This window comes from Passer domesticus, chromosome W (genome assembly GCF_036417665.1).
Source record: "Passer domesticus isolate bPasDom1 chromosome W, bPasDom1.hap1, whole genome shotgun sequence".
NCBI classification, from domain to species: Eukaryota; Metazoa; Chordata; class Aves; order Passeriformes; family Passeridae; genus Passer; species Passer domesticus.
Genome location: NC_087511.1, coordinates 14,856,054 through 14,883,870, shown reverse-complemented (window position 1 = coordinate 14,883,870; position 27,817 = coordinate 14,856,054). Strand labels below are relative to the sequence as shown.

At 39.0% G+C, this 27,817-nt stretch overlaps 1 protein-coding gene across 8 annotated transcripts in view; it reads right to left on the bottom strand.

Moving 5' to 3' along the window:
* Window positions 1-5,822: 5,822 nt before the first annotated feature.
* The window catches only part of LOC135289145 (ceramide transfer protein-like), a 179,271-nt gene continuing 157,276 nt past the window's right edge, over window positions 5,823-27,817 (bottom strand). For 3 of the 8 annotated variants that reach the window (XM_064402547.1, XM_064402549.1, XM_064402544.1), the window contains 11 exons: window positions 27,368-27,460; window positions 25,853-25,939; window positions 24,771-24,863; window positions 24,104-24,178; window positions 18,989-19,084; window positions 13,498-13,630; window positions 13,315-13,385; window positions 11,887-12,015; window positions 10,960-11,089; window positions 9,532-9,668; window positions 5,823-8,741 (listed from right to left, as the gene is read on the bottom strand). In XM_064402547.1, the coding sequence (XP_064258617.1) occupies window positions 9,541-9,668; window positions 10,960-11,089; window positions 11,887-12,015; window positions 13,315-13,385; window positions 13,498-13,630; window positions 18,989-19,084; window positions 24,104-24,178; window positions 24,771-24,863; window positions 25,853-25,939; window positions 27,368-27,460 (1,035 nt within the window). In that variant the 3' untranslated portion in view covers window positions 5,823-8,741; window positions 9,532-9,540. Of the gene's footprint in view, window positions 8,742-9,531; window positions 9,669-10,959; window positions 11,090-11,886; window positions 12,075-13,314; window positions 13,386-13,497; window positions 13,631-18,988; window positions 19,085-24,103; window positions 24,179-24,770; window positions 24,864-25,852; window positions 25,940-27,367; window positions 27,461-27,817 lie in introns of those variants that run through there. The other 5 variants (XM_064402545.1, XM_064402548.1, XM_064402546.1 and 2 more) reach the window with 5 other exon arrangements.

Below are 27,817 nucleotides of genomic sequence, written 5' to 3'. Positions count from 1 at the left end.
ATTTCTTTTTCCTCTTGAGCTCCACAAGGAGTTCCCTGTTCAGCCAAGCTGGTCTTCTGCCCCACTTGCTTGAGTTTCGACACTAATGTTGCTGCTCCTATGCCTTTAAAAGGTGGTTCTTCAAAATGGACCAGAACTTGTAGACTCCTAAGACCTCAAAAGCAGATTGCTATGGTACTCTGCTATATAGTTCTCTGAATATCTTAGTTTGCTCTCTTGAAATCCAGAGCAGCAACTCTGCTGACATTTCCCCCTTAATTTTGTAGTTATACAGACAGCTCCAGAAATGCTCAACATCTCCTTACTGTGTCCTAGGGTGAGGTTATGATGCTTGTATCCCCAATCGTGTGTTCCGTTAGTGCTGGATATTATGTACTGTGCCTTCAAGACTGGCTCTGAAGAGCAAGGTTTGTTTTGGTTTGTTGTCAGCCTGCTCCCCCACGGCTGGTGGGACAGAGAGACGGGGCAGTACATAGTGCGGCTTTTGCTTTTTGCTTTGCTTTTTGCTGCTTGCTTTGCTCTTGTTCCTGCTTCACTCGTGCTTTGCTCCCGCTCTGCTTTTGCTTTTTCTGCTTCTGTTAGTTAGTTTAGCTAAGCGGTCCAGATTTTTTCCCCTGGACTGTTTTTTTCCCCTTCCCTTTTTGGAACCATCCAAACCTGCTCCGGACTGGGACCTGGGAAACACCAAGAGTTTACATCTGGTGGCTGCAGCAGCTATCCCCAGTGCCGGAGGGAGCAACAACAGAGACCACTCCCAGGAAAGACTTTCTGAATTTGTCATCCTTTTCAGATCGGTGAAAGTGTTATCATCTGGTATTGTTCATTTTGTGTGTTGGGGGTGTTTCGCTTGTTAAATAAACAGGTTCTTTCCACTTCTCTCCAAGGAATACTTCCCGAACCGGTGGGGGGAAGGGGCTGTGTGGGTTTGCTTTCTGGGGGGGCCCCTTTTGGAGGTTTTATCCTAGATTTGCCCTAAACCAGGTCATACTGGAAAGTACATATTTTTAAAACACAAGCATAACTTATAGGATCAACCATATGACTGTATTATTTGTATTTTATTTTGAGGATTACTTTTCCCCAGCTTAAATGACTGCATTCTTCAAGGGCAGGGCTAGTGTAAGGACTCTGCCATTGCTGCATTACATTACCTGAGGCCTGATGGAGCTAAGCTTAAGAGGGTTTTTTTTGTGAAAGTTATGCTTTCTATAATTTCAAGTTGGTCCTTCAGTCTTGCATACTTGTAAGCTTTCTACAACTTTAGTGATTACTATATAAAAATTAGAAATCACTGCATAGCAAATAAAGGTAGGATGTTATCGATCCATTAGGCACTAGCTATTTCTGCTATTAAGAAAGCTTGCTCTAGAGATGTTCATCTTGGTTCTTAAAAATTTCACATACTTTAGAAAAGTTTATTCTCTAGCACTCCTCAGTTCTGGATCTTCATACTTACCATGGAAATTTTCATAATGTTAATAATTCTGTCCAGATACAAAAGCTTAAATAAAACTTTGGAAGTGCTCTATATTAAGACAGTACTGTACAGGAACATATTTTAACATGCCTCTGATATACTAGCACAAAATGAGCTTTTTAATATGTAAACTTGTCACCATGATATTTTCTGAAAAATCCCTTTGCCAGGATTTCTTCTCTGGGAAGCTGAGAAGCCTCAGAGAATAATTAAAACCATAATTATCTGATTGCTCCTCCTGTTTTGCTGCTTTGGAATGTGGTCTGGAGATTGTTTACCAACTGGTCATTGTTTGATTGGTTTTATATGAATTGTTTTAACTTAATCACGGGCCAGCTGTGTCAGGACTCGAAGCAGTCACGAATTTTTATTATTCATTCTTGTTAAGCCTTCTGTCTGTATCCTTTCTCTATCTTTAGTATAGCATTCTTCAATATTATATCATAAAATAATAAATTACCCGTCTAAGAATATGGAGTCAGATTCAATCATTCCTCCTTCGTCCTGGGGACCCCAGAAACTACCACATAAACTAATGTGGCATTCAAGCTTTCATCTCCATCATCTGAACTGATACACAGGGATGGGGAGCAGAATAGACCCCTTGCAATCCAGGAGGAAGTAGCTAATGACCTGCTGTGTCACTTAGACACTCAAAAGTCTATGGGACTTCTTGGGATCTCCTCTGGTCTGGTCTGGTCTGGTCTGGTTGGGAAGATCCCAAGGTGTATCTCTGTTAAAAGTCTCTTTTCCCCAACCTAGCAACCGAAGAAGGAGTTGAGAAATCTTCGGTTCATGTTCTCAAGGTTGTATATTATTTCTTTATCTCAAACATTTTCTGTCTGGCCTGCCAAGGTCTGTTCTGCAGGTCGGTCTGAGGCACACTCTCCGCCTATCGGGCTGGTGCTATCTTTTATACTAAAAACTACGTATACTATGTTTACAATTATGTTCCAATACCTATCACCTATGTTAGACAGTGACTTTCTACTCTAAACCAATCTGTGAATGCCAACATCATCCTGAACATAGATGCCAGGGGGAAGAAAGAAGAAGGACAGGGCACACCCAAATCCCTCCATCTTGGAACCCCTGACCCCCATGTACAGAATTCCAAACCCCCCTGTACCATGCTCCAAAATTTTTCCCTTCACCCTGTGATTGCTACTACTATGCTACTTAAACTTTTGTGAATTGTAATTCTTCATATAACGTTGGTAATTTGCTCCATGAGTTTAGATCGAATTTCCAGGTGTCTTTGGCTTCCTGCCAGGGTCTCTGAGCCCCTGTCAGGGCTTTGAGCCATCCAGGGCATCCAGAGAGATGTCCTGGGTTCCGACAGGGACCAGATTTACCCGAGGGTGATGAAGGAGCAGGCAGAAGAGCTTGTCAAGCCACTCTCCCTCATTTATCTTCAGTACTGGTGTAGTGGGTTGACCCTGGCTGCATGCTGGGCACCCACCAAAGCCTCTCTATCACTCTTCTCTGTAGCTGGACAGGGGAGACAAAATATAATGAAGGGTTCATGAGCTGAGATAAGGACTCACCAAATACTGTCATGGGCAAAAAAGACTAGAGATATTAATTGAATTTATTACTAGCAAAATCAGAGGAGGATAATGAGAAGTAAAATAAGACCTCAAAAACACCTTCCCCCTACCCCTCCCTCCTTCCAAGTTCTACCTCCTTCCCCAGCAGCACAAGGAGACAGGGAATGGGAGTTATGGTCAAGCCTCCATTGGGTGCCAGAAGGACTGAAAAGGGTTCACCATGGCTGGGTGCTAGGTGCCCACCAAGTCACTCTATTACTCCCCAGCTGGACAGGGGAGAGAAAATAAGATGGAAAACAACTGGCAGGTTGAGATTAGGCAGTTGACTAAAGCAAAAAACCCGAAAGTTTGCACATGCATAAGCAAAGAGAAAAAAAAGGTTATTCTGTACTTTCCATCAGCAAGCAATGTTCAGCCACTTCCTGGGAAGCAGGGCTTCAGCACATGTAGTGGTTGCTCTGGAAGGAAAACATTGTAAAAAAATGAATGCCTCCTCCCTTCCTTAGCTTTTATATCTGAGCTGATGTCATATGGTATGGAATATCCCTTTGGTTAATTTAGGTCCACTGGCCTCGTTGTGTCCCCTCCCAGAATCTAGCCCACTTCCAGCCCCTTGGTGGGGGTAGAATGTTGAGAGACAGCACTGATGCTGTTCCAGCCCTGCTCAGCAGTAGCCAAAACACTGGTGTGTTATCAACACCTTTCTAGCTACCAGTGCAAAGCATAGCACTGTGAGGGCTGCTATGGGAAATGAACTCCAGCTCAGCCAGACCCAATACACCTCGTTAACCAGGGAGGACACTGACAACTGGAGGTTGGCCAATGTAATGCCCATCCACAAGAAAGGTTGGAAGGAAGATCCAGGGAACTACAGGCCTGTCAGCCTGACCTCAGTGCTAGGAAAGGTTAGGTTATGGAACAGATTATCTTGAGTGCAATCACACAGAACATACAGGACAAGCAAGGGATCAGACTCAGCCTAGATGGGTTTAGGAAAAGCAGGTCCTTCTTGACCAAACTGATCTCCCTTTATGACCAGGTGACCCACCTAGTGGATGAGGGAAAAGCTGTGGATGTTTTCTACTTGGACTTCAGTAAAGCCTTTTATGCAGTCTCCCCCAGCATTCGCTTGGAAAATCTGGCCACCCATGCTGCACTCTTGACTGTGTTAAAATCTGGCTGGATGGCCAGGCCCAGAGACTGGTGGTGAATGGAGTTACATTCAGTTGGCGGCCAATCACTAGTGGGGTTCCCCAAGGTTCAGTATTGGACGAGTCCTGTTTAATACCTTGATTGATGATCTGGACATGGAGATTGAGCGTACGTTTGGTAAGTTCACAGACAACTGATTTGTGAAGGAATGTTGATCTGCTGAAGGGTGGGAAGGCTCTACAGACGTATCTGGACAGACTGGATCAATGGGTCAAGGCCAACTATATGAGGTTCAATAAGGCAAAGTGCCAAGTCCTGCACTTTGGTCACAACAACCCCAGGGGATGCTACAGGCTGGAGACAGAGTGGCACAGTGGAAAAGGACCTGAGGGTGCTGATCGACAGCCAGCTGAACATGAGCCAGCAGTTTACCCAGGTGGCCAAGAAGGCCAATGGCCTTCTGGCTTGTATCAGAACTAGTGTGGCCAGCAGGACTAAGGCAGTGATCATTCTTCTGGATTGAGCACTACAGAGGCTGCAATGTGAATCCTGTGTTCAGTTTTGGGCCCCTCACTAAAAGAAAGACATTGAGGTGCTGGATTGTGTCTAAAGAACAACGAAGCTGGTGAAGGGTCTAGAGAACAAGTCTTATGAGGAGAAGCTGAGGGAACTGAGGTTGTTTAGTCTGGAAAAAATGAAGCTGAGGGTAGACATTGTTCTCTACAACTATCTGAAAGGAGATTGTAGCAAGGTGGGTGTTGGGCTATTTTTCAAAGTAAGATAAGACGAGACAAAACAGTCTCAAGTTGCACCATGGGAGGTTTAGGCTAGATATTAGGAAATATTTCTTCACCAAAATGGTTGGCAGGTTTTGAAACTGGCTGCCCAGGTTGATACCTAAAGATTTTTAGCTTTTTATGTATTCTTCATGTATTTTTAGTTTTATAGATTTTTAAGGCATGGTTGCAACTTCTAGTACTTTTCCAGCTCTTTTTCCCACAATGAACAAACTGTCATTGATACATTATTGAAATTCTGTTTAGTCTTGTTTGTTTAGCAAGGACATTTTATTTTGCATCACATAATTGTAGACATAATAAAGGTAGAGCAAGGACATGACGGGGAGCACCAATGGGGCAGAACCCAGGGGGGAGATTACTTAACCAACTGCTCTTCTAATTGGACAATATTTGCTAGATATACTAATTACCCAATCTTATAAAATTGTACTAATCTAATTTGGGGCACAGTTTTTACCATATTGTGCACCTGAAAGCTTTCAAGTAAAGGTTTGCCTTTACATGATAATTTTAACATTATTTGGGAAGGTTTTGTTCTATTTCCAGGCATCAAGGGAACTGGTAGAGTCACCATTCCTGGAAGTGTTCAAGAAACAACTGAACATGACACTTTTTGCTATGGTGATGTTCGGTCAAAGGTTGGAGGTCTTTTCCAACTTTACTGGTTCTATGATTCTATGATAACCTCAGTAATATATGCAAACTGTTTTCTTTTCAAATGGTTTCCTTACATTATAGTATTGTATATAACTTTATATACAGTCCAAAAGTGGGTTACAAGGTAAAATGTTTTAAATAAGTTTCGCCAAAACACCAAAAGTTAAAAATAACTACAAAGCAGGATTTTTCTTCATATTTTTTAATACTTTTCACTTTTAAATACTGGTTCAAAGTTTCTGATTGTACCATGGAAGGACCAACTTCTTTTTAATTTTTAAATATTTATCATTAGGAACATAAAGCTATTATAGAACAAAACAGTTATGCTCTATACACTCAAGGTATTCAAAAATATGATTCATGTTTTCAATCTGTAGATGAATGGTGGCAATTCAAATACAGCATAATCTGTACAACTTGACAAAAATACAGATGGACAATCTGATTAGTTAAAAGAGAATCTGCACAACTTCACATAAACCAGCTCAGCCCAATTAAGTAATAGCAATTTTTTTCCAAGATGTATGAAATTTTTCACAGATAAATTTGTCAAAATAAGATTTTCAGGTTTTCAGACAGGATAACAATGACCATCTCTCATCCTCATTCCCAATACAAGTTCTACAAAGAAATTTCCTTCACATCTAGATCAGCAACATTCAAATTCACCAAACGGACACAGATATTCAGAGAACAATATGTGATGGATCAGAAAATTGTCTTCTCAGCCCTTCAAATTGGTTCAGCTTATGAAAACAGCCATTCTAGAATCATGGGCTGCTTCTGCAAGGACCACAGCTGTATAAATACTACAGATCCTTTAACAGGAAGAAGAGAACTCAGAATGCACAGATATGTGGCAGTGACTGGAAAGAGGGCTGGGCTCAAAAGACAGGGGGAACTTTTTAAAAAAACGTGAAAGATCCCTTCTAGAAGAAAAGACCTAATAGCTACTTGCACATGGACAATCTGAGAGGCCGATAGCTGCCTTTTAATATTAGTTTTTAAAGCAGTCAATTAATTAATACCTATTTCTCAATTTTGCAACTCCTTCTGTATTCTTTAAGACTTACAACTCTGATTGGGCAGGGCCAGCTGTAGTGAAGTACCAGTGCTTTTATCTAAAAGCAAAATATTACTTACAATTAGTATCTGTAGTTTAATTTTATTTACAGAATTGTGAAAATACATCATATTTAATGCAAATGCAACTAATGATATAAGAATTATATACTAGTTTGTAAACTTACCATACCTTTGCAAAATAAAGTTATCCAATTAAATTAATGAACAGTTAGTTGCCTGTGTTCAACAACTACAAGAAAAGGCAAAAATGGAGTTAAACTCTTTATATTTTGGACTTTTTTCCCCTTTACATTCCCATCAGTAGCTATGGTGGAATTAACCACTGCTTGGTTGATTTTAAAATTAAGAAGTGTATTTGAGATATATTTTTAACATTACTATATAAAATGTTCACTAGTGATTTAGTAAACATGCAGCTTTTTATCTTATTTGCCTTACTAGCATTAACATATAGGCACTTTTCTAGATATTCAAATTAATAAAATAACTCTGTAATAAGGCATATTCCATGTACACCATTTGAAAAAGGCAAATAAAAAGGAAAAAGTTATGGAACATGAAAGCTGCATGCATGTGTAATTGTGTGTTATGTATGATTTCATCTCTATAAAGAAAATGAACAGATAAAGTATTTTTTTCAACACTGTGCAGATCACATTTAATCATTCACCAAATCTTTATTAAATTGCTATTTTTTATTTATTTTCAGTTACCTACCATACTATAGCAAACAAGACTTTCAGTTTTCTTTAAAAAAAGATCTGGAACTTTTTTTCTTGAAATACACAGTTTAGTGAAACATCCAGCAGTCTCCGAAGAGTTTCCAGCTACAGGACATGGATAAAAGACCTCAAAATCAGTACTAGTCTGCCAGAGACTTCTCTTAATGAGCATATCCAGCATCAGAGGCAGGCAAATATCTGATATTTAAATTATCATAGCAAATATACAGAACTTTCCAATATGAACTATACATCCTTATAACTGATGAGTTTTTGATTGAGGCAAGAATCAGTGCAACTTATTTTCTACATGAACCTCATAGCGTGGCTTTATCAAGATGAGAAAAACACATGCAGGATCTGAAAATAATGTACTCATCCTCATTGTAGACTGGGAATGTTGTCCTATGTAGTCTAAATTACTTCAGTAAATATTACAGTGTACCTTCTCACAGCTTCAGGAAAGCCCCAGATATGCAAGAAAGCGGTCCACATTTATAATGATCAGATGACTTTTAGCTTTCAGGCACTGTCTTGCCCTCTCATACAGAATCTTCCTAGAAATTTCTGGATCATGTTTAATAGCAACATTTCTTTAGCACATATTGCATAACTAAAAAATCCAATAGAAACATACCTGGGAAAAAATAAAGCTTTTCACACTCTTATTCCTTCAGAGCCAAAGATCTTCATAAGAGTAAGACAATAGAAAAGGCAAAGTCATAAGGATATTGACAGCTCTCAATTATTACCTGACATTTTAGGTAACAAGATGATTCATTATAGAAACAAACAGCAATGAACTATGATTATAACAAAACAAAACCTGTTAATAAGTCACTTAGGCTTTACTGAACTCCCTCCCTCCCCACCAAAATACTACAGATTTTTGTGCACATAAAGCACACAGAGTATGCTATACATGCATTTGTCTTTTGTGCTTTTTAGACATGTACAAAACCTGCACTAGTATCTTAGGAATGTTGACAGTGAAATTTTGCAAGTTGTTTAAAATTAAAGCAGTAATCCCTGTTGGTGATTCAAAGCTGTACACATTCTTCATCTTCTAAAGCAATCAAAATAGCCATATGCATGTTATCAAAACATCTATTGATAATTACACACTGACTCTGCAAAAAATTTAGGAGAGAGCTCGTATTAAATATTCAGCCTCATGGTAATTCAGTGCTTCTTTACTTCAATACACAAACCCTAGAAACAATAAAGCAATGAGTGCTCTATGCATTTATCGGTCACTTCAAGGTGGAATGCTCACCCAGTCATGTTCTGATCACTGCAAAGGCAAAACACAGTAGTGAAAATTTTGAACACTAATAGGAAAACCAGAACTTGTTAAACCCCTTAAATAGTATCAGCACTATTATCACATTTGAACTGCTGGCTAGTGACAGCTATGTTGTAAATGATCCACCTACACTAGTTCTTTAACAATATACAATTAAAAATGAGAATCATTACTGGGCTACCTCTTACAGAAGGATGAAACTGCAATGACTTTTGGAGTCTGACAACAAATAGAATCTAAAAATAGAGGTAGCCTATGGCATACATAGAAAAATGATAAAACCCCATTTTCATAGAATCATAGAATATCTGAGTTGGAAGGGACCCATAAGGATCGAGTCCAACTCCTGACTCTGCACAAGACAGCCCCAAGAAGCACACCATGTGCCTGAGAGTATCGTCCAAATGCTTCTTGAACTCAGACAGGCTTGGTGCTGTGACCACTTCCCTGAGGAGCCTGTTCCAGTGCCCAACCACCCTCTGAGCAAAGAACCTTTTCCTTATATCCAAGCTACATATCCCCTGACTCAGCTTCATGTCATTCCCTCGGTGCCACTGCCACCTGTGAGCTCCATAACTTCCAGCCCCTCCATTACATACAATGCCACCCCCCCACCTCACCTGCCCTGCCAATCCCTCCTGAAGTGCCTGTAACCACCTACATGTATTAAATCTAACCACTGAATTCATGCTAGAAAGACATTTCTAGATCACACACTTCTGTTTGGCCTTAAATATTTAAAATAGTGAATCAAGAATTTTAAAAAATGAATGCATACCTGCTAATACTAGAATAAAATAGGCTTTCCTGCCGTTTTCTCTTGCACATATGATGTAAAACGCTTTAAGAATTTTGGATATTCTCGTTTTGCTACTGCCCGTAACACTGATGCTGGTGCCCATCCTCCTGGATTCACTAGAAATAGACAGTAAGCCAGTCATTGAAATACAACAAATCTGCTAAAAGCTAGAAAAGAAAATTTAAGTTTGCATTCCTGTAATTCTTTCTGAAGTAGCAGGAAAGGATAATGAGCAGAATTTAAACCCTTACAGCTTGTATTGCAGCACTTTCTACTCTTATTACTCTAATTTAGTCCAGTTCTACAATGCTACTATTTAGAAAATATTAAACATGGTGTGTTGGCTTTGGGGAATGCCCAAATGAAAGATGATATTCTTTAAGTACTTCCAAAAAACAGTGGGAAGACAGATTCAAGCTACTTCTCATTTCAAAGAACACAGAAGTCAAGCCTTAACTTTTCAATAACTGCTGCATTTGCCTGTAGAGTTGCTACATAGCCAGTCTTACAAATTATTTTTAAGCACTTCAAGCAAAATTTGCTCTGATTATAAAATATGCTTAAATTCACTGGTCAAATACTTTGCTGAAAAATATGCCACTTCCCATATAATCACAGTTCAGAATTTGTCAATGAAGATATATTTTTTAAATACTTGTGAAACTTCTAAACAAGAAACAAAGGAGCTTACCCCAGAGTTTAACATAATACAGTATTATTTGTACAGGATTTAATATAAGTTGTATCATTCCTATATGGCAAAGATTTACTGAACGCAATTTTCAGATTGTGATTATTTAACAAGCTATGTAATAGGTGGTCAAAAATAATAAGCAGGTGAGATACTTGAAGTATTTTGCAGCTACAGGAGAGGAGATAATAGGTATGAGGTTCCAATACTATAATATGCTGCTGAATACTGGGCACAGTAACAATACAGTTTGGTTTTGCTAACTTTGCAGTCAAGATTCTATCAGTTAAAAAAACAAAAAAGTAGACTACATTATACTATAGTTTGCAAACATCCTTTCACAAACATGGATTGTGTAAAAAAATTGATAGTAATGCATGAATAAAACCCCCAGATTATTACTAAAACTTAAAGCTCATGACAAGTCATGCCAATTGCAGACATTTCTTCTGCCCACTGCCCCCTTCACCCCAAGGTTCTGTACTTGGAACTGAGCTACACATTACTTTAATTTATTGCTCTCAAAATGCAATGAAAGATCCCATTCACTGATTGATGTAGCACATTAATTTGAGTACTTTTGACCATGAAGACCACAAGTGTGATCCTATATATAAATTTAACAGAAAACTTCATCAACCTTTTTGTCCCCCAGTATTCAGCTCGCAGGAATTAACATATATAATTAATGTAATACTGAATAATTTTAGACTTACCATTAGCTACATATGTAATCTTGCATAGGATATTGTCCCTGCTTATTTCCTTGTTCCCCTCTGGTGGGCTTACTAAAGTCTGACAAATCATAGCAATATTTATTTTGGCACGGACACAACGATTGTTCATCTATCAAAAAAAAAAAAAAAAAAGAAAGAAACATTTGTAAACTTCCAACTAGGTTTATTTCAACATATTTGAATGCTAACATTTTAATTTAATATAAAGCCTAAGGTAGTCCAAAAGTTATGTTTCTGAGAGTTTGCATTCTAGCACTACATGGATGTGACATGAATGTGAATGAAATGAAAGGTACATGGTGAGTAGGGAAAGGGTTAAACTGAAACGCCTGAATCTCAAGTTTCTGCTTGCTTAATACAGTGAATTATTTCCATTATTGTGACAAATAAGGAAACTTCTAATGAATAATGCATCAGTGTTTACAAATATCAGTTAGTAACTTTTCCCTTGTAAGCAGGTAAGGGCATAGTATTCAGCACAGAAACACTACAGAGAAAGCAATCATTGCTACTGTCTGACAGAACCAAGACAGAACTGTGTAAGCTGTAGGTTTAACAGATTCTATATCTAGTTATACAAGCCTATCCTCATGTCTGACAATATTAAAGAGTTATTTATTCAATTCCATATGAAGGACCCTCAATTCTTTAAAATGTTTTCACCAGAAATTTTGCTTCCATTTTTCTGCAACACCTTGGATCTGCCAACTGTTGAGATAAGGTAAGGAAGTTTTTGGCTCAGAATGCTTTCATCAGATCATTGTATCATCTGGTATAAACAAACTGTATTTTTGAATACGCCCCCTCTCTCCCTCCCCTCCTCCCAGTATTGCAAGAGCATCACACCACATAATAGAAAAATGGCATCTTTGAAGCAGAACTTGATAGAATGAAAATAATACTTACAGGAGCACTGTCATGTTCCACAGAGAAATTGCAAACAATCCATGTTTCAGGATCATTTTCACTGAATGCTGGTATTTTTCTGATGGCAGACAAATACAGCACATCCCTTTGAGAAGCCGGCCACACTCTCTGCAGAGAAACACCTGAATATAAGCTTTTCCAGTTTTGCAAATTAAGTACTTACTATCCTTAGATAAAGGAAAAAAACAAACAAGGCAAAACAGGTCAGTCACGTTATTTAAGTGAAAAGGTTTATTCAAGTTAGTAATTTCATGCAGTTTTGAAAACTCAAGCAGAACACAGGTGTTCTACAGATGTATAACAGGTTATATGGCTATACTTAATTAAAAAAATTTAAGGCAAAAGTTTAAGGCCTTTGAAAGGCAGGGAGCCAAGTTGCAATGACTTTTTCAGTAGACAACCAGGAAGAGGCACTTCCTCTCCGTCTCAGGTTTACATTGTAATTAATACTTGTAAGCTACAAACTGAACTAGTGGTTAAGTAAAAATAGAAGCATCTACAGTTATTTATGTCTCCATAAATATGATGTGAGAGAGAGCACATGAAATACTTCTAACAAATATTATTTCAAGAAGTTACTACTTTAATGAAAGAGATATAGTAAATTAGTATTATCTAAAAGAATATTTCAGAAGCAAAGTGTCATAAAATAAAGCAAAACTGTACAGAAGCCATTTTCCTGACACTCAATATGGGCAAAAAGCCTAGCTTTTACCAAAACAGTATTTAGTTCATACAACTGTGTTGTTCAAAAATCAGTCTGCTGTTCCATCAGTTTTAAGATAACCACATTACCAGTTTAAAAAAAAATTGTTTCAATATGTGAATATACTAATACTTAGAATCATGCAATATTAGAGTGTACACTTCATTCCCAATTTTTTAGAACCTGTTAGGTTATAGCTATTGGGTTATAAGTCAAATGAACATTTTAGTAAAGCTAAATCAGAGCTAGTTGGGGTGAAAAACCATAATGAAGTTAAAATAACAAATGTACCAGGAATTATAAGACCTCATAATGCAAATGCAGAATGTCAACTAATTCTGGTCAACAATAATTTGCATTATTGCAACAAAATATATGATACAGGGGTAGGGGTTTCTTGTAGTCAGTGCAATTTTATTGCTTCAGTTTTCTTGAGATGAGCCTTGCCTTGCTGCCAGTGATATACTTAAGAGATTAAAAACAGTTCTCATTTGTTATTACAAACTCTATCAGATAGATACACAAACAAGTATTCTATCAAGCCAAGTTTGAAAAATTTACAAAATTGCAGTTCAATAGAGAAGTTGTTCTAAACTGTTGTTCTGGATAATGTTAAGATGGTAAAGTATTTCAGAATAGATTAGAACACATATAGTCCAGACTGTCTCACTAAGGTTTGTATACAGGCAAAATGTTATTACCTTATGCATCTGGTAAATGATGATGGCATTATCAGCTAGATTTTCCACAACATGGAAATTTTCAATTGTTGCTAAGGGGAGGGGAAATAAAAATCCATCAGTAAACAAGCACAGATATTAGGTCAATGTTATAAACTATATGCTTGCTGATAAACATGTAAAGATTAAGAATGGATTCCTTACTTTCCCAGTCATTACGAACATCAACATTCCAGAAGTAGTGGCAAACTTCATGCCCTGTTACCCCTTTAACGGCATGCGTTGCTTTCAAAGGATCTAATACTATTCCATTCTCTTCCACCTCTCTTCTGTACACCTATGGTCAAATACAAAGACAGAAATGAAGAGAAATTGCCAAAACTGCTCATGTTTTTATTACAGTTTCATCAGCTTTGATAAAAACTTACACAGAACACTAACAAAAGAATAATTTGCCATGTCAGTGTTCTATGGTAACTACCAATGCAGATATTCTTGAAAGGCACTTCACATGCAAATACCACTATTTTGAAAAATCTCAACTCCAAAAATGATTAATATTACAGAATATCCTCAGTTGGAAGGGACCCACAAGGATCATTGAGTCCAACTCCTGACTCTGCACAAGACAGCCCCAAGAAGCACACCATGTGCCTGAGAGTATCGTCCAAATGCTTCTTGAACTCAGACAGGCTTGGTGCTGTGACCACTTCCCTGAGGAGCCTGTTCCAGTGCCCAACCACCCTCTGAGCAAAGAACCTTTTCCTTATATCCAAGCTACATATCCCCTGACTCAGCTTCCTGTCATTCCTTCGGGTCCTATGACTGGTCACCACAGAAAAGACATCAGTTGCCAGCCTGCCTGCCTGCTTCTGCTCATGAGGAAGTTGTAGACTGCAATAAGGTCTCCCCTCAATCGCCTCTTCTCCAGGCCGAACAAACCAAATGATCTCAGCTACTCCTCATATGGCTTCTGCTCAAGGCCCTTCACCATCTTCATGGCCCTCCTTTGGATTCTCTCCAATGGCTTTATTTGCTTATGATATTGAGGTGCCCAAAACTGCACACAGGACTTGAAGGGAGGCCGCACCAGTTCAGAGCAGAGTGGGACAATCACCTCCCTTGACCGGTTCATGATGCTGAACTTGGTCACCCCAGCACCTGGTTGAGTCTTATGACTGCCAGGGCACACTCCTGACTCATATTCAACTTGCCATGAACCCAAACGCACAGATCTCTTCCCATGGGGTTGCCTTCCAGCCTCTTGTTCCCTAGTCTGTATGCACATCCAGGGTTGTCCCATTCCAGATGCAGAATCAGTCACTTGCCTTTGTTAAACTTCAAATGATTGGCTCCTCCCGATTTAGTGTCATCAGCAAACTTACCTAGCATCTTTTCGAGTCCTACGTCCGAGTCATTTATGAAGATGTTGAAGAGAACTGGCCCTAAAATGAAGCCCTGAGCTTTAAAATGGAGCTTTACTGAAATACCAAAAGATTACATTAACTGGCTTCCCTTGATCAACTAGGTGGGCTACCTTGTCATAAAAGGAAATGAAGTTTGTCAAACTAGACTTTCCCCTCGTGAAGCCATGCTGGCTGTGATCAGTGATTGCGTTGTCCTTCAGGTGTTTTTCAATAACTCCCAGAATAGTCTTGATAATTTTACCAGGCACTGAAGTGAGACTGACAGGTCTGTGCTTACCAGGACCATCCCTCTTGGGTTTCTTGAAAATTGGGATAATGTTACTGAGCAACCAGTCAACTGAGACCTCTCCAGATTCCCAAGACCATTGAGAAATCATTGAGAGTGGCCTCACAATGACATCAGCCAGCTCTTTGAGCATTTTTGGATGAACCCCATCAGGACCCATAGACTTACAGGGATCCAGCTGGAGCAGCAAATCCTGCACAGTTTCACTATTGACTGGGAGTTTGTCATTCTCACATCCCTGGTCCTCCAGCTCAGGGCTCTGGGGGTCCCAGAGGCCATCATTGGTATTGACAAGAGAGGTGAAGAAAGCAGCAAATGTCTCTGCTTTGTCTGTGTGCCTGTTTGTGAGGTGACTGAATTCATCAAGCCACAGACCAATGTTATCTTTGATTCTCCTTTTGCTGTTAACATATTAAAAAGCCCTTTTTGCTGTCCTTCACAGTTGGCCATTTTGAACCCTAATGGTGCTGTGTCCACACAAATTTTCTCCCTACAGTGGCGAGCAGTATCTCTTTAGTCCTCCCATGTCGCCTGACCTTGCTTCCAATGTCCGTATACCTTCCTTTTTTGCTTATCTCCAAAAGATCACTGTTCAAACAAGCTAACCTTCTGCCTCATCTGCTTGACTTCCGACATATGGCAGTTGCCTGCTCCTGTGCCCTTAGGAGATGGTGTTTAAAAAGTGACAAGCACTGATGGACCGCAGCACCTTCAAGAGCATTTTCCCAGGGAACCTTACTAGTTCCCTGAACAACATGAAGTCTGCTCTCCTCATTTCCAGGGTTGAAGCTTTGCTGACACTTTTTCTCCTGTCAACAGAGATTTTAAACTCAATCGCTTTGTTGTCACTGTGGTCAAGACGGCTGCCAATCTCTCCTCACAAGACCCTCTCTATTAACAAGCAACAAATCAAGGAGGGCATCTTTCCTAATCAGGTCCCTTAGCACCTGTACCATGAAGTTGTCATCCAGGTGTTTTAGGGATCTCCTGTGTGGTAATCACATATCCTCTGAACAGAGACCTTGCTCTCTTCCCAGGATTTTCTTGGGAAGCTGTGAGAAAACTCAGAGAAAATAATGAGAAACAACTCTTGTCTTCACTTGCTGCACCTGTTGTTGTGCACATGTGGAATGTGTTATGGAGATTTGTTTACCAAAGGGTGATTTCTTAACTGGACACTGGTGATGGTGTTTGGATTTCAATTGACCAATTGGATGTGTCTGGCTGTATCAGACTGTCTGCAAGGCCAATGTTTTTTCTTAATGGTATAGTAGTGTAGCATAGTATAGTACAATAAAGTGATTGATCAGCCTTCTGCCATCATGGAGTCAATGTTCATTATTCCCTGTTCAGGGGCTTGCTGCTACGATATTCCTGGACTTGCTTGTACCAGCTGTGTGGTTAACATCTGGCAAGTTGAAGTCTCCCATAAGGACAAGGGTGATTGACTTAGAAGTGTCCCTTAGTTCCTTAAAGAATAATTAATCAGTGTCATCATCTTTGCTGGGTAGCCTATAGTAGACCTCTGTAGTATTGCATTTTATTTAAATGGTATGCTCTGTCTCACCCCTCCAAAATGTATGGTATATCCCAAGCCTGTGGTCCTGCCCTGAACCATCATGTATCTGTAATCCCATTGGCCCAAGTCTGATTCCGCGCCCACTTTCAATCTGCCTCTTAAACCGTGTGGGCGAGACCAGTTGCCCTCTTAGCCTTTTCCCCTCTCTTAGCCTTCCTCCCCTCTTGGCCCTTCCATCCCCTAGGCCCTCTCCCTCTCCCCCTCCTTCCCCCTCCCCCTTCCCCCCTTTTCCCTCAGTAACCATGCTGTTCCCGGGGATGGGACCCCCAATAAACCCTCATCTAATCAGCACCCTCAGAAGTCGTGTGGAGTCTCCTTTCCTGCCTGCTGCTGCCAGCGAACTCACAGCCTAGGGGGCCCTCCGGGGACACCCCGGGGTGCCCCCCCCCAAAACGAACTCCAACAGACCTCGATGCTTTATTTGTTTTTCCCTTGATCCTTACCCCGAGGGTCTCAACTGTGCCACTGCCAACTGTGAGCTCCATACCTTCCAGCCCCTCCATTACATACAATGCCACCCCCGCCAAATCACCTGCCCTGCCTATCTGTCCTGAATTAATCTACCTTATTTATCACTATACACAAGAATGTGTGCAAGCACAGTGGAGTAGCCTACAGTAACTTGTTACCAAATAAGATTTTCATACACTGAATTTGCATGTTGTCGTTTGACATTGGCAAAATGCCAGGCACCTAGGAAAGCCATTCACTCACCCTCTTTTGCTTTCAACTGGGCAGTGGAGAGGGGAAAATAATTAATAAAGGGCTCATGAGTTGAGATGATGATTGGGAGAAAACATTCCCAGGGCAAAACAGCTTCAAATTTAAAGGTCTAAGGTACATTTATTATTAACAGTCAGAGGAGGATAATGAGAAGTAAAATATGCCTTTGAAACACCTTTTTTTCCTCACAGCCCTCCCTCTTTCCCACCAACAGCACAGGGAGACAAGGCATGGGGGTTTTGTTCAGTTCATCACCCGAGATCTTTTTCTGTTTGCTCAGGTAGAGGAGTCTTTCCCCTGCTATGCCGTGGGGTCCCTCCCACAGGAGACAGTTCTCCGTGAATTTTTCCAGCATGTCTCCAATCTCACAAGCAGCAGTCCTAAAACTGTTGCCATGTGAGTCCTTCCCACGGAGAAACAGTCTTTCCAAAATTGCTGCGGCATGGGTCACTCGTCCACAGGGTGCAGACTTCTAAGGATAGGCTGCTCTAGTTTGGAAGCAAAGGACCTGTGTCTCTCTATCTCTGGGAGCAGGGGCCCTCTCTCTGTATTTGGGTCTCTCACTGGAACACAGCTTTCTCCAGCATCCACCTGCTCTGGTGTGAGTACTTCTCTCACAGGCTGCAGTGGATCTCTGCACCCCCCATGGACTTCATAGGCTGCAGGGGAACAGCTTATTTACCATAGTCCTCACCACGACCTGCAGAGGAATCTCAGCTCTGGCGCTTGGAGTACCTCCTCCCCCTCTTTTTCCACTGACCTTAGTGCCACCATGATGTTCTCCCTCACATGTCTTCACTTCCTCCTCTTCTCTGACTAGAAGAAAAACTGCTGCATGTAGGTATTATTGCCAACAAGTTCCACCAATTCAAAGATTAGTGCAGGATCCTGCAGGTTCCACATCGGGGAGTTGTTTGCCATGTTTCCACTGCCAGCAGGTAGCCCCGCTGCCAGCAGGCAGTCCCACTGCCACCTAGTGGGCAGTGGTGTCTGCCGTGGTGCTGGCGCTATTTAACTCCTCTCTTCATGCAGGGTGCCAGAAAGGAGAAGCTGCCCCTGCCCTTCTGTCCATGGTACGGCTGGCTAGGGGGGGCCAGGCAGGCGAGGCTTGCCACGGGCCGCACTGAGATGATGGTGGCTGCAACGCGTCGCCACGTGCTGCACCAGGATGTCCCTGGCAGCAGTGCCTTGCCACCCCTGGAAAAAACTGCGCACTGTTTTGATTTTCTTCTTAAATATGTCATCACAGAGGTGTTACCAACCTCTCTAATTGGGCCAGCAGCATGTCCATCTTCAGAGTCATCAGAGATTGGCTCTGTCAGACATGATGGAAGCTTCTAGAAGCTTCTCACAGAAGCCACCTCTGTAGCCCTCCCCCGCTACCAAAAACCAGGCTGTGCCAAATCAATACAGCACACCATGTTGATAGGAAGTTTTAAGTAGAAGAAAATGAGAAAGGAATCTGTAAAGAAAAAGCTATTGCAAGTGTTGCATAAGATTTTGCTGAATATATTAGAAGCTGCAGCTCGTATGGTCTCCAGTCCTAACTTAAACAATGCTATTCTCAGAGAGGAGTTTTAACAGCATAATTTGCTCAGTAATAGTATTCAAAGAGAATAAAAATATCCGTCTTCACAGCGTATCATCTTATATCAATTAAGCAAAACAACAAATACTTACCTTCATTTCTCCTTCTTCTACCACTAGCTGCCAATTGGCATCTCCTCCTACATCTTGCAAGGAATATGTCATATGGTTTTGTACCATCTCTTCCACCTTTAAAGGAAAAATTACACATTTTTAAGTAATTCCTTTCATCTTCTTGTGCAGGCGACTGTATAGTATTGGAAGCCATAACTCAATACTTCAAATACTGTGCAGGAGCTGAACTTGGACATTAGAGCCTTCTATTACAGGTTAAGATCAAGCAGGTACTTGTGGCCTTCAGAAACAAAAGCCAAAATCTTTATTCCACTTCCAATTTCATTCTTTATGGGTTCTTCCCTATCCTTCCTTTGTACGTTTAAACTGTCAAAACTCATTATTCCTACCTGAGACAGTTTTATTTCAGCATGTAGGAAATTACTTCCAGTACCTCCAAATAGAATTACAGTGCATTGTAGGACTTGAAAGACAATATTCACTGAAGAGCATTTAAAAAGATGAAGGGGAGGGAGGGGGGAGGGGAGACAGACAAAAAAGCTCTAAAAAGTAAATACATATCAGAAGTTATATTGAAACAGCAGTGAGGGAAACAGTCATGAGAAAATCATGCCTAGTCTGTTTCTTTGGCATCTTTGCACATTTGCCAACTAGAAAAACAGGACAGAAATGCTTACATTCAAAAAAATTATGATGATGCAGAGGTGCACTATTTTGATACTCATTTAAGAATACTTAGCTAGACAGTTTCATGTTTTTCTTAAAGGTCAAATATTTGATACATTTTTATCAAGCTATGTGAATACATTTTTTTTTGTTCCAAATAATGTGCATGAAAATAGGGGGTGGGACAGGAAATGAAATTTTAAGTTAAATCTATGGTCTTGTTATGTTTCTTTTGTGTCTGTCCCTACATTTCCAAATCCTATTCTCCCCAAATAAAAACAGAGACAAAAAGCTAAATTATCCATTGCTGTGTAATGTATACAAGTGCTGAAAACAATTTAGTAATTTTTTTTGCCTAACAGGTAGGTGACTATTAAAACTCATCACCTCAAATAAGTCCATGTAATTGACACTATTTTCCTGAATCAGTAGAAATTTCTTTTTTAAAGAGGAAATACATTGCAAGCAAAGATTAATCAATTGACCAACATACGGATTAGTCTAAGAACTGTATAATCACAAGATTAACAGCCTGAACCTATGGGTAGTTTTTGTATAACTTGAAGGAAAAAAGTAATTGAATCAATTCAAAATCCTTAAAAATACAACGTAAAAATAAAATCCTTTCAACAGAAATGCTCCTTTATCTTAACTATAGAATTCTCTACAGAAACCAAATTATCAGTCCAGTTTTGGGGGTTTTCTTTGTTTTCTTTAAGTTTTTTTAGTTAAAATGAAGTATAAACATCCACAAGATACGTGTTTCTGCTTTTAGACAGGCTATCTTTTCCTGCCACTTACAGGTTTCCTACCAAATATTCTTCTAATTATTTTTTTTTCCAGAGAAACAGTGACACATTACAAGCCAAGTCAAGTAAGAATGTGTGCTATATAAATATTCAATTTTCTAGCTCTAGGTCACACTTCTTTCAGAAAGGAATCCTCCTATGCTCCTGAAACTTTACCTGCAACATATTCAGGGTCCCTATCTCTTCCCCTGGCTCCTAATCTATTAGGGACAATGCCAGCTTCTATGTGATTGTTTTGTATTTTGCTGCTTTTTGCTTTATGCCAAATGCAGAAGGAGGAGAATAGCAAAGAAAGAAGAGAATGAAGCATTGACAGGAGTATCAGAGAATCATAGAATACCTGAGTTGGAACTGACCCACAAGGATCACAGCATCCAACCCCTGGCTTTGCACAGGACAACCCCAAGAATCATACAATGTGCCTAAGTACAATCTAAATAGTTTAAGGCCTTTGGAATTGTTCAGCATTTAGCCCCCTGACTTCCTCTGAAAACTTCAAAGGCATCTTTAGTTTGTTTCTCCCCCTCTCTTCTCCCAGTAAAGTTTCATTCCTGCTAATACATCTTTCAGACAGCTTTCCCTTAGGTTTGGGAAAGGAGAGATATTATCATTGTAGCTTTCAGAGGAAAGAGAATGTTGTTTTTCGCTAACAAGCAATTACTTCTATTTGACCAAGTAATTGCAGTGCCTTCAACTGCCTTGTGCATACTACCTGTCAAAACTGTGACCTACCTGCTGGTTGCTGTCAGCCTGAACCTATTTCAGGTACCACATTAGGCACCGAGTCAATATTCATAACTTCTTTCCCAGTGGGGAGGCCACACTATTACCTTTGGGTTCCTGGCAGACTACAGGAATGATCTGCAAAAATACTTCTATCCCATGCAGCCTCGGTCTTAACATTAAATGGGCAGATCTTCATTTAAAAGGCCCTCAGAAGAGCTCAATCTATTTTAAAATCTGATGGTCCTTTAAAAGGAGAAAATTATTTGCAACACATTTGAAGCATTTTAAGCCCAAAACTTCTCACTCAACTGGCAGAGACAAATCAATACCTTTCTGAAGGCACATTGAAGAACCATCTCCTGTCAGAATATGTTTATGCATCTTCATCTTAAAAGCAAAGCTGCAAGTTTCTACTTGACCTGTTACTAAGATTCCCTTAATATAAATGAAGTCTAGAAAAAAGCCCCATTTATTCAGAATCAAGATTTATCTCGCCTTTCCAAAAGCCAAATCCTCAGCCTGGGGACAGAGGTCTACAGCAGGTTGTCACCAAAAAGTGTGCTGCTATTCTCTTCATGCTCTCAGTTGTCTTTCACCTGCTTGTTCACTAGCAATGAAGCTCCAGAGCAGGTGAAGCAACTTAATGAACTGGCAAGTTTGTTCTAGGGAAGATATGGGCAAAGAATGGGGCAGAGGGGAGTAGGTTTCTTGCAAGTTAGCAGGATCATTCTTTCTGTAGTCAGTTAACTTGAAACCACATCCTAAGACACTGGGTAGCAGCTTCTACACAGTATAATCCCTGCAGCTGCTAGAAAGAGCAACACCTTGACCCCATAATCCAGTGCATTTCACCTTGATCTTTAATGTTGATTTGCATTATTGTGATATGGACCTGGTCAATCTCAGATTTAAGTGGTTAGGTTTTCAGACACACTAGTGGTCTGATACTCAGGTTTACCATATAGACCCACAAATATTATCACAGACCTAAGAGGCGAAAATGAGAAGGTTCACATATTTTAATGACTCTTTCCCTTACATTGAACTGGCAATGCCGCCTGATAGAAAATTAATTCTATCTTCAGAATCAAACTTGTTTTCTATTACTTGATTTCCTCCCTCCTCCCCTACGAAACTAAACTTGAATTATTAACATGACTGGAGTACCAGTAGATCAGCCTATCAGTGTTGTGCAACATGACCTGCATACTTTTCCCCTTGTAAAAAATTCAAATTCCAGAAATTAACTGACTGAAATAAGTCAAGGCAAGTGTTGGGATTTCAGTCCAATAAGCAAATCCTTAAGTATTAGGGTTCTGCTCACGAAGCTGGTGGCAAGGTATGCAGGTAGTATGATTCCAGGCTCTGTTACTCAGAAGAAAAATCCATTCCATCTATTTGAAAAAGCAGGCTGTTTGTAGTGTGTCAGAGACTGGAAAGATGGATGTCTTGAGACATTTTGGGATGCATGTGTGTGTGGGAGGGGAAGGTTGGGCCTTGCCCTGGCGACACAGTGAACTACCCCCCACTCCCCACCCTCAGAGCCAGTATCCCAGCCCTGCAGGGGTGCCACTCATAGAACACTGGAGGCAGAGCTCCACTCTCACCTAACCCAGCTTCTGAGTGGCTGGAGGTCTCACTGGGGGAAGGGGCCACAAAGGTCAAGGGGTATTTAAGGCTGAGCATGAAGCAAGCACATGTTTTGACCCTACCTTCCTCTGGGAGTTTCTCTCTGAACACTGCTGGAACCCAGGAGTTGGTAGCTATATGTGTGCTTTTCTATATCTTTTATTTCTGTCTTTCTCTCTTTCTTCTTCTTCTGATTCCTTCTTGGAACATTTTGAGGAATTTAACATCTCATGGATTTAAAGTTTGCTAAGTTGAATGGACCAAATTAATGCTGTGAGAAGTGTTTTATGTTGACTGGATGTTGTAGCAAACCTTTTGCCAAAGCTCTCTGACTTTTCTAAAGTTTGCCAGTAAACTTCTGTCTTGTTTTGACCACTTGAGAATATCTGGTCAGTATTTCTCCTGTGTATCTAACCCAGAGTATATGAACCACTGTAAAGTCCTTTTATTGCAGCCTTACACAGCATTAGTTAAAAATTTTAAAACAAGCAAACAAACCCAAAACCAACAGACCCCAGAAGGAAGCCCCATATTCACAATCATATGGACCACAGCAGAAGGAAAGTAATGGCATGAATGCTGTTTGAAATTTTTTTTTTTTTTTGAAAGACCAAACACATGAATTCACTTATCTAATTCAACTTTAAACTATGCTCTTCAGAGCAAGCACCTAGAGTAATTTTGTACATTACTGGAATATGTCACCACAACTAAATTAACTTACTTATTCAGGATGTCAGACATTTTATGAAGCATAATTGAGTATATCAGAACTCTTCAGTAAAAGTTCTCATATCCGCAATCTCATTTTTTTAACAACACACTTTATGACCTTTTGGTAATAAAACTAGTTGTAGAGGTAAAAAATTATAATAGAGAACCTTAACATTTGGTGTCTTAATGTTATTATAAGTGACACATTTTAAAGACAGAATTAAACCTTTGATTTAAAAACAAGAAAAACTATTCAATTTGAAGCAAAGACCATCTCCAGCCCACACAAACCAGGTGTTATTTTATTACTTTTATTATAATCAGAAATGCAAAATTTTCAAGTTGTAGGTATTTTTATTAAAGCTAATGAAATCAGTCCAACAGTTCACAAGATTTGGGCCTCTGCACAAGTGATATGCATGCAAGCAGAATGTAAAAAACCAATCAGTATAGAAATAGATAATTTTTTTTTGTCTCAACATACTAGTTTAGAGTAAACAGTGATTTATGTAACAAAAAACACAGGTTCTAGAGGAGGATGAAATGCAGCAAAGATACACAACCCCCACTCTACACATTAATACAGTACCTGTGTGCTGAATCTGTGAACATCAAAGGCACTGACTAGATCAATGGAAGACATGGAGGAAGAGCGACTATAGGGCTACCAGAGACAGACAAAGAAAAAACCAAGTAATCAGAACAAAGGCACAACAGAGCCTTCAGTACCAACTTGCAAGCACAAGATAATGAAGAAAATGAAAACAAAAGCACCATAAGAAGCAAGCACAGTGGCAAATACTGATTTCACGCACCTATGATGTATTATGCTTCCAGTATAGCCCTAAAAAAGGCACAGTGTTCCAAGTAACACTAAAAGAAGTCAATTGAGCAATTGATCCTAATGCAAGAGACTCTATTTTTTTTTCTACCAATTAAATTAATTTTGGTGAAGGTATCTTAAACACACCAAGGTTAGCAAGTTGTTGGTTTTTTTCTTTATAATTTCTAACTGACAAGTTTGATACAAATCAAGAGTATTCTAAATAGATACTGAAATCAGGATTTTTTAGCCAAGACAGAAAACAGTCCTTTTCCAATTCCAGCTACTTCAATTAAAAATGAGTAAACCACTGAAAGTTATTCTAGAAACATGTAAAAAATAATTTTAAAAAAATCTTACCTACCCATATAAAATAGTATATACAAATACAAGTCAGCCAATTATACAGAGGTGATCACGAGAAATATCTTACCTTTTGGACAAATCTATGAGTCCCCACAGCAGAATATGCATCTCCGGGAGGTAAGGATATTGGCCAGTATAATCTGACCTTTTCACTTTGGGACTGCAACAAAATAACTTTCATTATTAGTAGTCAGCTGTTACTGGATGGACTATGAAAGAGTGAGGCACCTTCAATCTTTATAGTGGCTACAACTAATGCTGTCCATGACAGACATGAAGTTGTCATCCTGCTGGAGTTCTCAGGAAGCAAATGGGCCTGGAGACTGAATCACCCATTTGTCTATACTTCAAGGTATATTTCCAGGTTAAGCAAAATAGATTGGCATCATCACAGATGTTGCATCCATGTAGTAGTACTACAGAAACTCAAAATTTTTACCTTCTCCTAAGAGACCCCAACATAGATAAACTCTGTTGGGTACTATATGTCCACTAGGCAGTCTTATGATTCTTAACCAAGTCAGTGTATTCACTATATTCATAAGCCAAAAACATTTTAAGACAAAGGAGGCATTACTTTATTATTCCCTCTCATTTTATACACTACTATATTTTCTCATATTCCATATATTTCATCACACACATCCCTTTTTGATCCTTGTCACTGAAGAGTATTCAAGAAATGAATTAGAGAAATAGCCAGAGCCTACAAATTTTTTAAACAAAACCAAACACCAATAGAACTATGTGTTTCTTATTTCACATACTGCTACAGTCAAAAGAAACTTCAGAGCAATAATTAGGTTTTGAAAAATATCTGCATCATTAGATATTCTTATTTACCCAGGGCATCAGTTACATATAAAGAAAAGTTTTATACAGGACTAATACATTTATTTAGGAGTTAGAAACCAGAGACAATCAATTAGCTTAACATTTATACTATCCTTTTCTATGCAAGCTGTCAAGTCTATTTCTCAAAATTAGTGTTAAAAATTATATTTAATTGTAAATATTATGTAGTGAATCCCACTTATAAGTGTCAGTCTGAAATATCTAGAGTTTCAGGAGATGCGCCCCAGGACTGATTAAGTCACAGAAGTCTTCCATGAAGTGCCCATCATTAACACATTTTTCAACTATTAATACCTGTTCTTCCATTTTATCTTGTCTATCAAGAGCAGCTTCAACAGCATCAAAGAATTCTTCTTCATTAATCAGACTATTAGGACCCTCCTAGAGCATAAGAAACTAGTTCAAGATTTTGGATACATGAGAGCTCCACTTAAGTTCAATATTAGAAATAGCTATTTATGTATTATGCGAATAACTGACAGAAGGAAATTTTTCCATAGACCTTAAATATTTTCACCAATATTCATATATTAGAATTAATCTGAAAACTCTACTTGTTAAAGGAAGTTATTTCCTTTAAGTACAATTTAGGGATACTTAAATAAACAAACAAAAACCCCAGGAAACCGAAGATTGAGTAACAGTGTCAATATGCTTTGATATGAGATTTAGGCTTTAATAAACAAATATCTTCTCTTTAAAATGTTTACCATACATAAGTAAATATACTAACATAATTGTGTATTTAGACTCCTTCCAAGTATTGCATTGCCTTAGGGTGGATTTCAGATATGTGCTCAGAGCATAACAAGACAAAATCCTGTGGATCACTACTGAGAATTCTTAGAAAGAATAGTTTAACAATAAACAGCAGGCAGAGTTGATTCAATTATTAAAAACTTGTGTCCAGTAAGTAAAATGGTAATTTAGGAAAACTAGGTTTACTGCTTTTATTGTACTGTAAAACAAACTAGTCCAGAAAATTTCAAAAATCTACTTTACATCAGGGATATCTGGGAGAAGCAGTTGAGTTCATAACCAGGTAGACAAAGTCCAACTTCCTATCCATTCTTTTCTTTTACAGTGCCTCAGCCACAACAGAGAACCTAAGCTCAAATACATTTTAAATATCTCAACATATTAAAACTATTTCTCAGGCTATGATTTGTAAGTAGAAACCTGCTTAATTAATGTAAATAAAAGAATCGAGTTCTTAAAAATTATGCAAACTGCTTTATAGGTGCCTTACTTTACATTATTGTTCAGAAGGCAGTTTAAGAGACTCAGACTTTAATTAAATAACCAAACTGAGGAGGAAGTTGATAACATATGCCATTTAACAGATGAAGCAGAACCTAAAATAATTAAATTTATCAACACATTTCAAGTGGCAGTGATAAGTTAAAAATCAATCCAAACTAAACTTCACATTCTGGGACTGCTTCTGCAGTCAGGACTTTCATATTTGTATTACATATCTAGACAGCTGGCTAATGAAAATGTAAGAGTACACAACTTTCAAATGAGCAGTATAAAATGTGCAAGAAAAACAATTAAAAAGTCAGCAAAAATAGATGTAAGCAAAATGCTTTAGACAAAAATAGAATAGGAAACCCGAGGTGAAGACAGACTTCTATTCTCAAAACACTGAAGGATTTTGGTTCTTCATTTAGTTTCAGTTTCCAAGGTAGAAAAAGTGGCATGAACACATTGCACAAAGACCTTGATTTACATACATACTCCATTGAGAAACAAACTAATCTTCAAAAGCCTGAGCATTTTTAAAAATTTCAAAAGCAGTATTTGTACCTCATAGTCTGGCCCTCCAAAGTGGGACTTTTTCTTCAGTTCTGTCACGGCATTTTTGTATGCTTCTTCAATTCTTCTCCTTTTCTCTATTTCCTGTAAAATTACATGATCATTTAAAGCAGCAAGAATATATTGACTGATAATATTCAGTATGACAATAAATTGAATAATCAGTCTAAGTTTTATTCCCGAGGAACAATTGCAGAGGTGCTGATTTTCTGATTTTATTTGAATGCATGCATTATATGTGCCCTTATAGATGCATATATAATACAAAGCTCAGGGAGCTAGCTACCTTGAACATAACTTCTCTAAGTCACATGGAATAAACTAGATTGTTATGAATAGAAAGTTGTAATTTTTTTTGAATTTCAGAGTTAAAAAACAAGTCAGACGAGTCAGACCTCTTTGGTTTCACTGCCAAAGAAAAGCTACTCAATTACCCTTTAA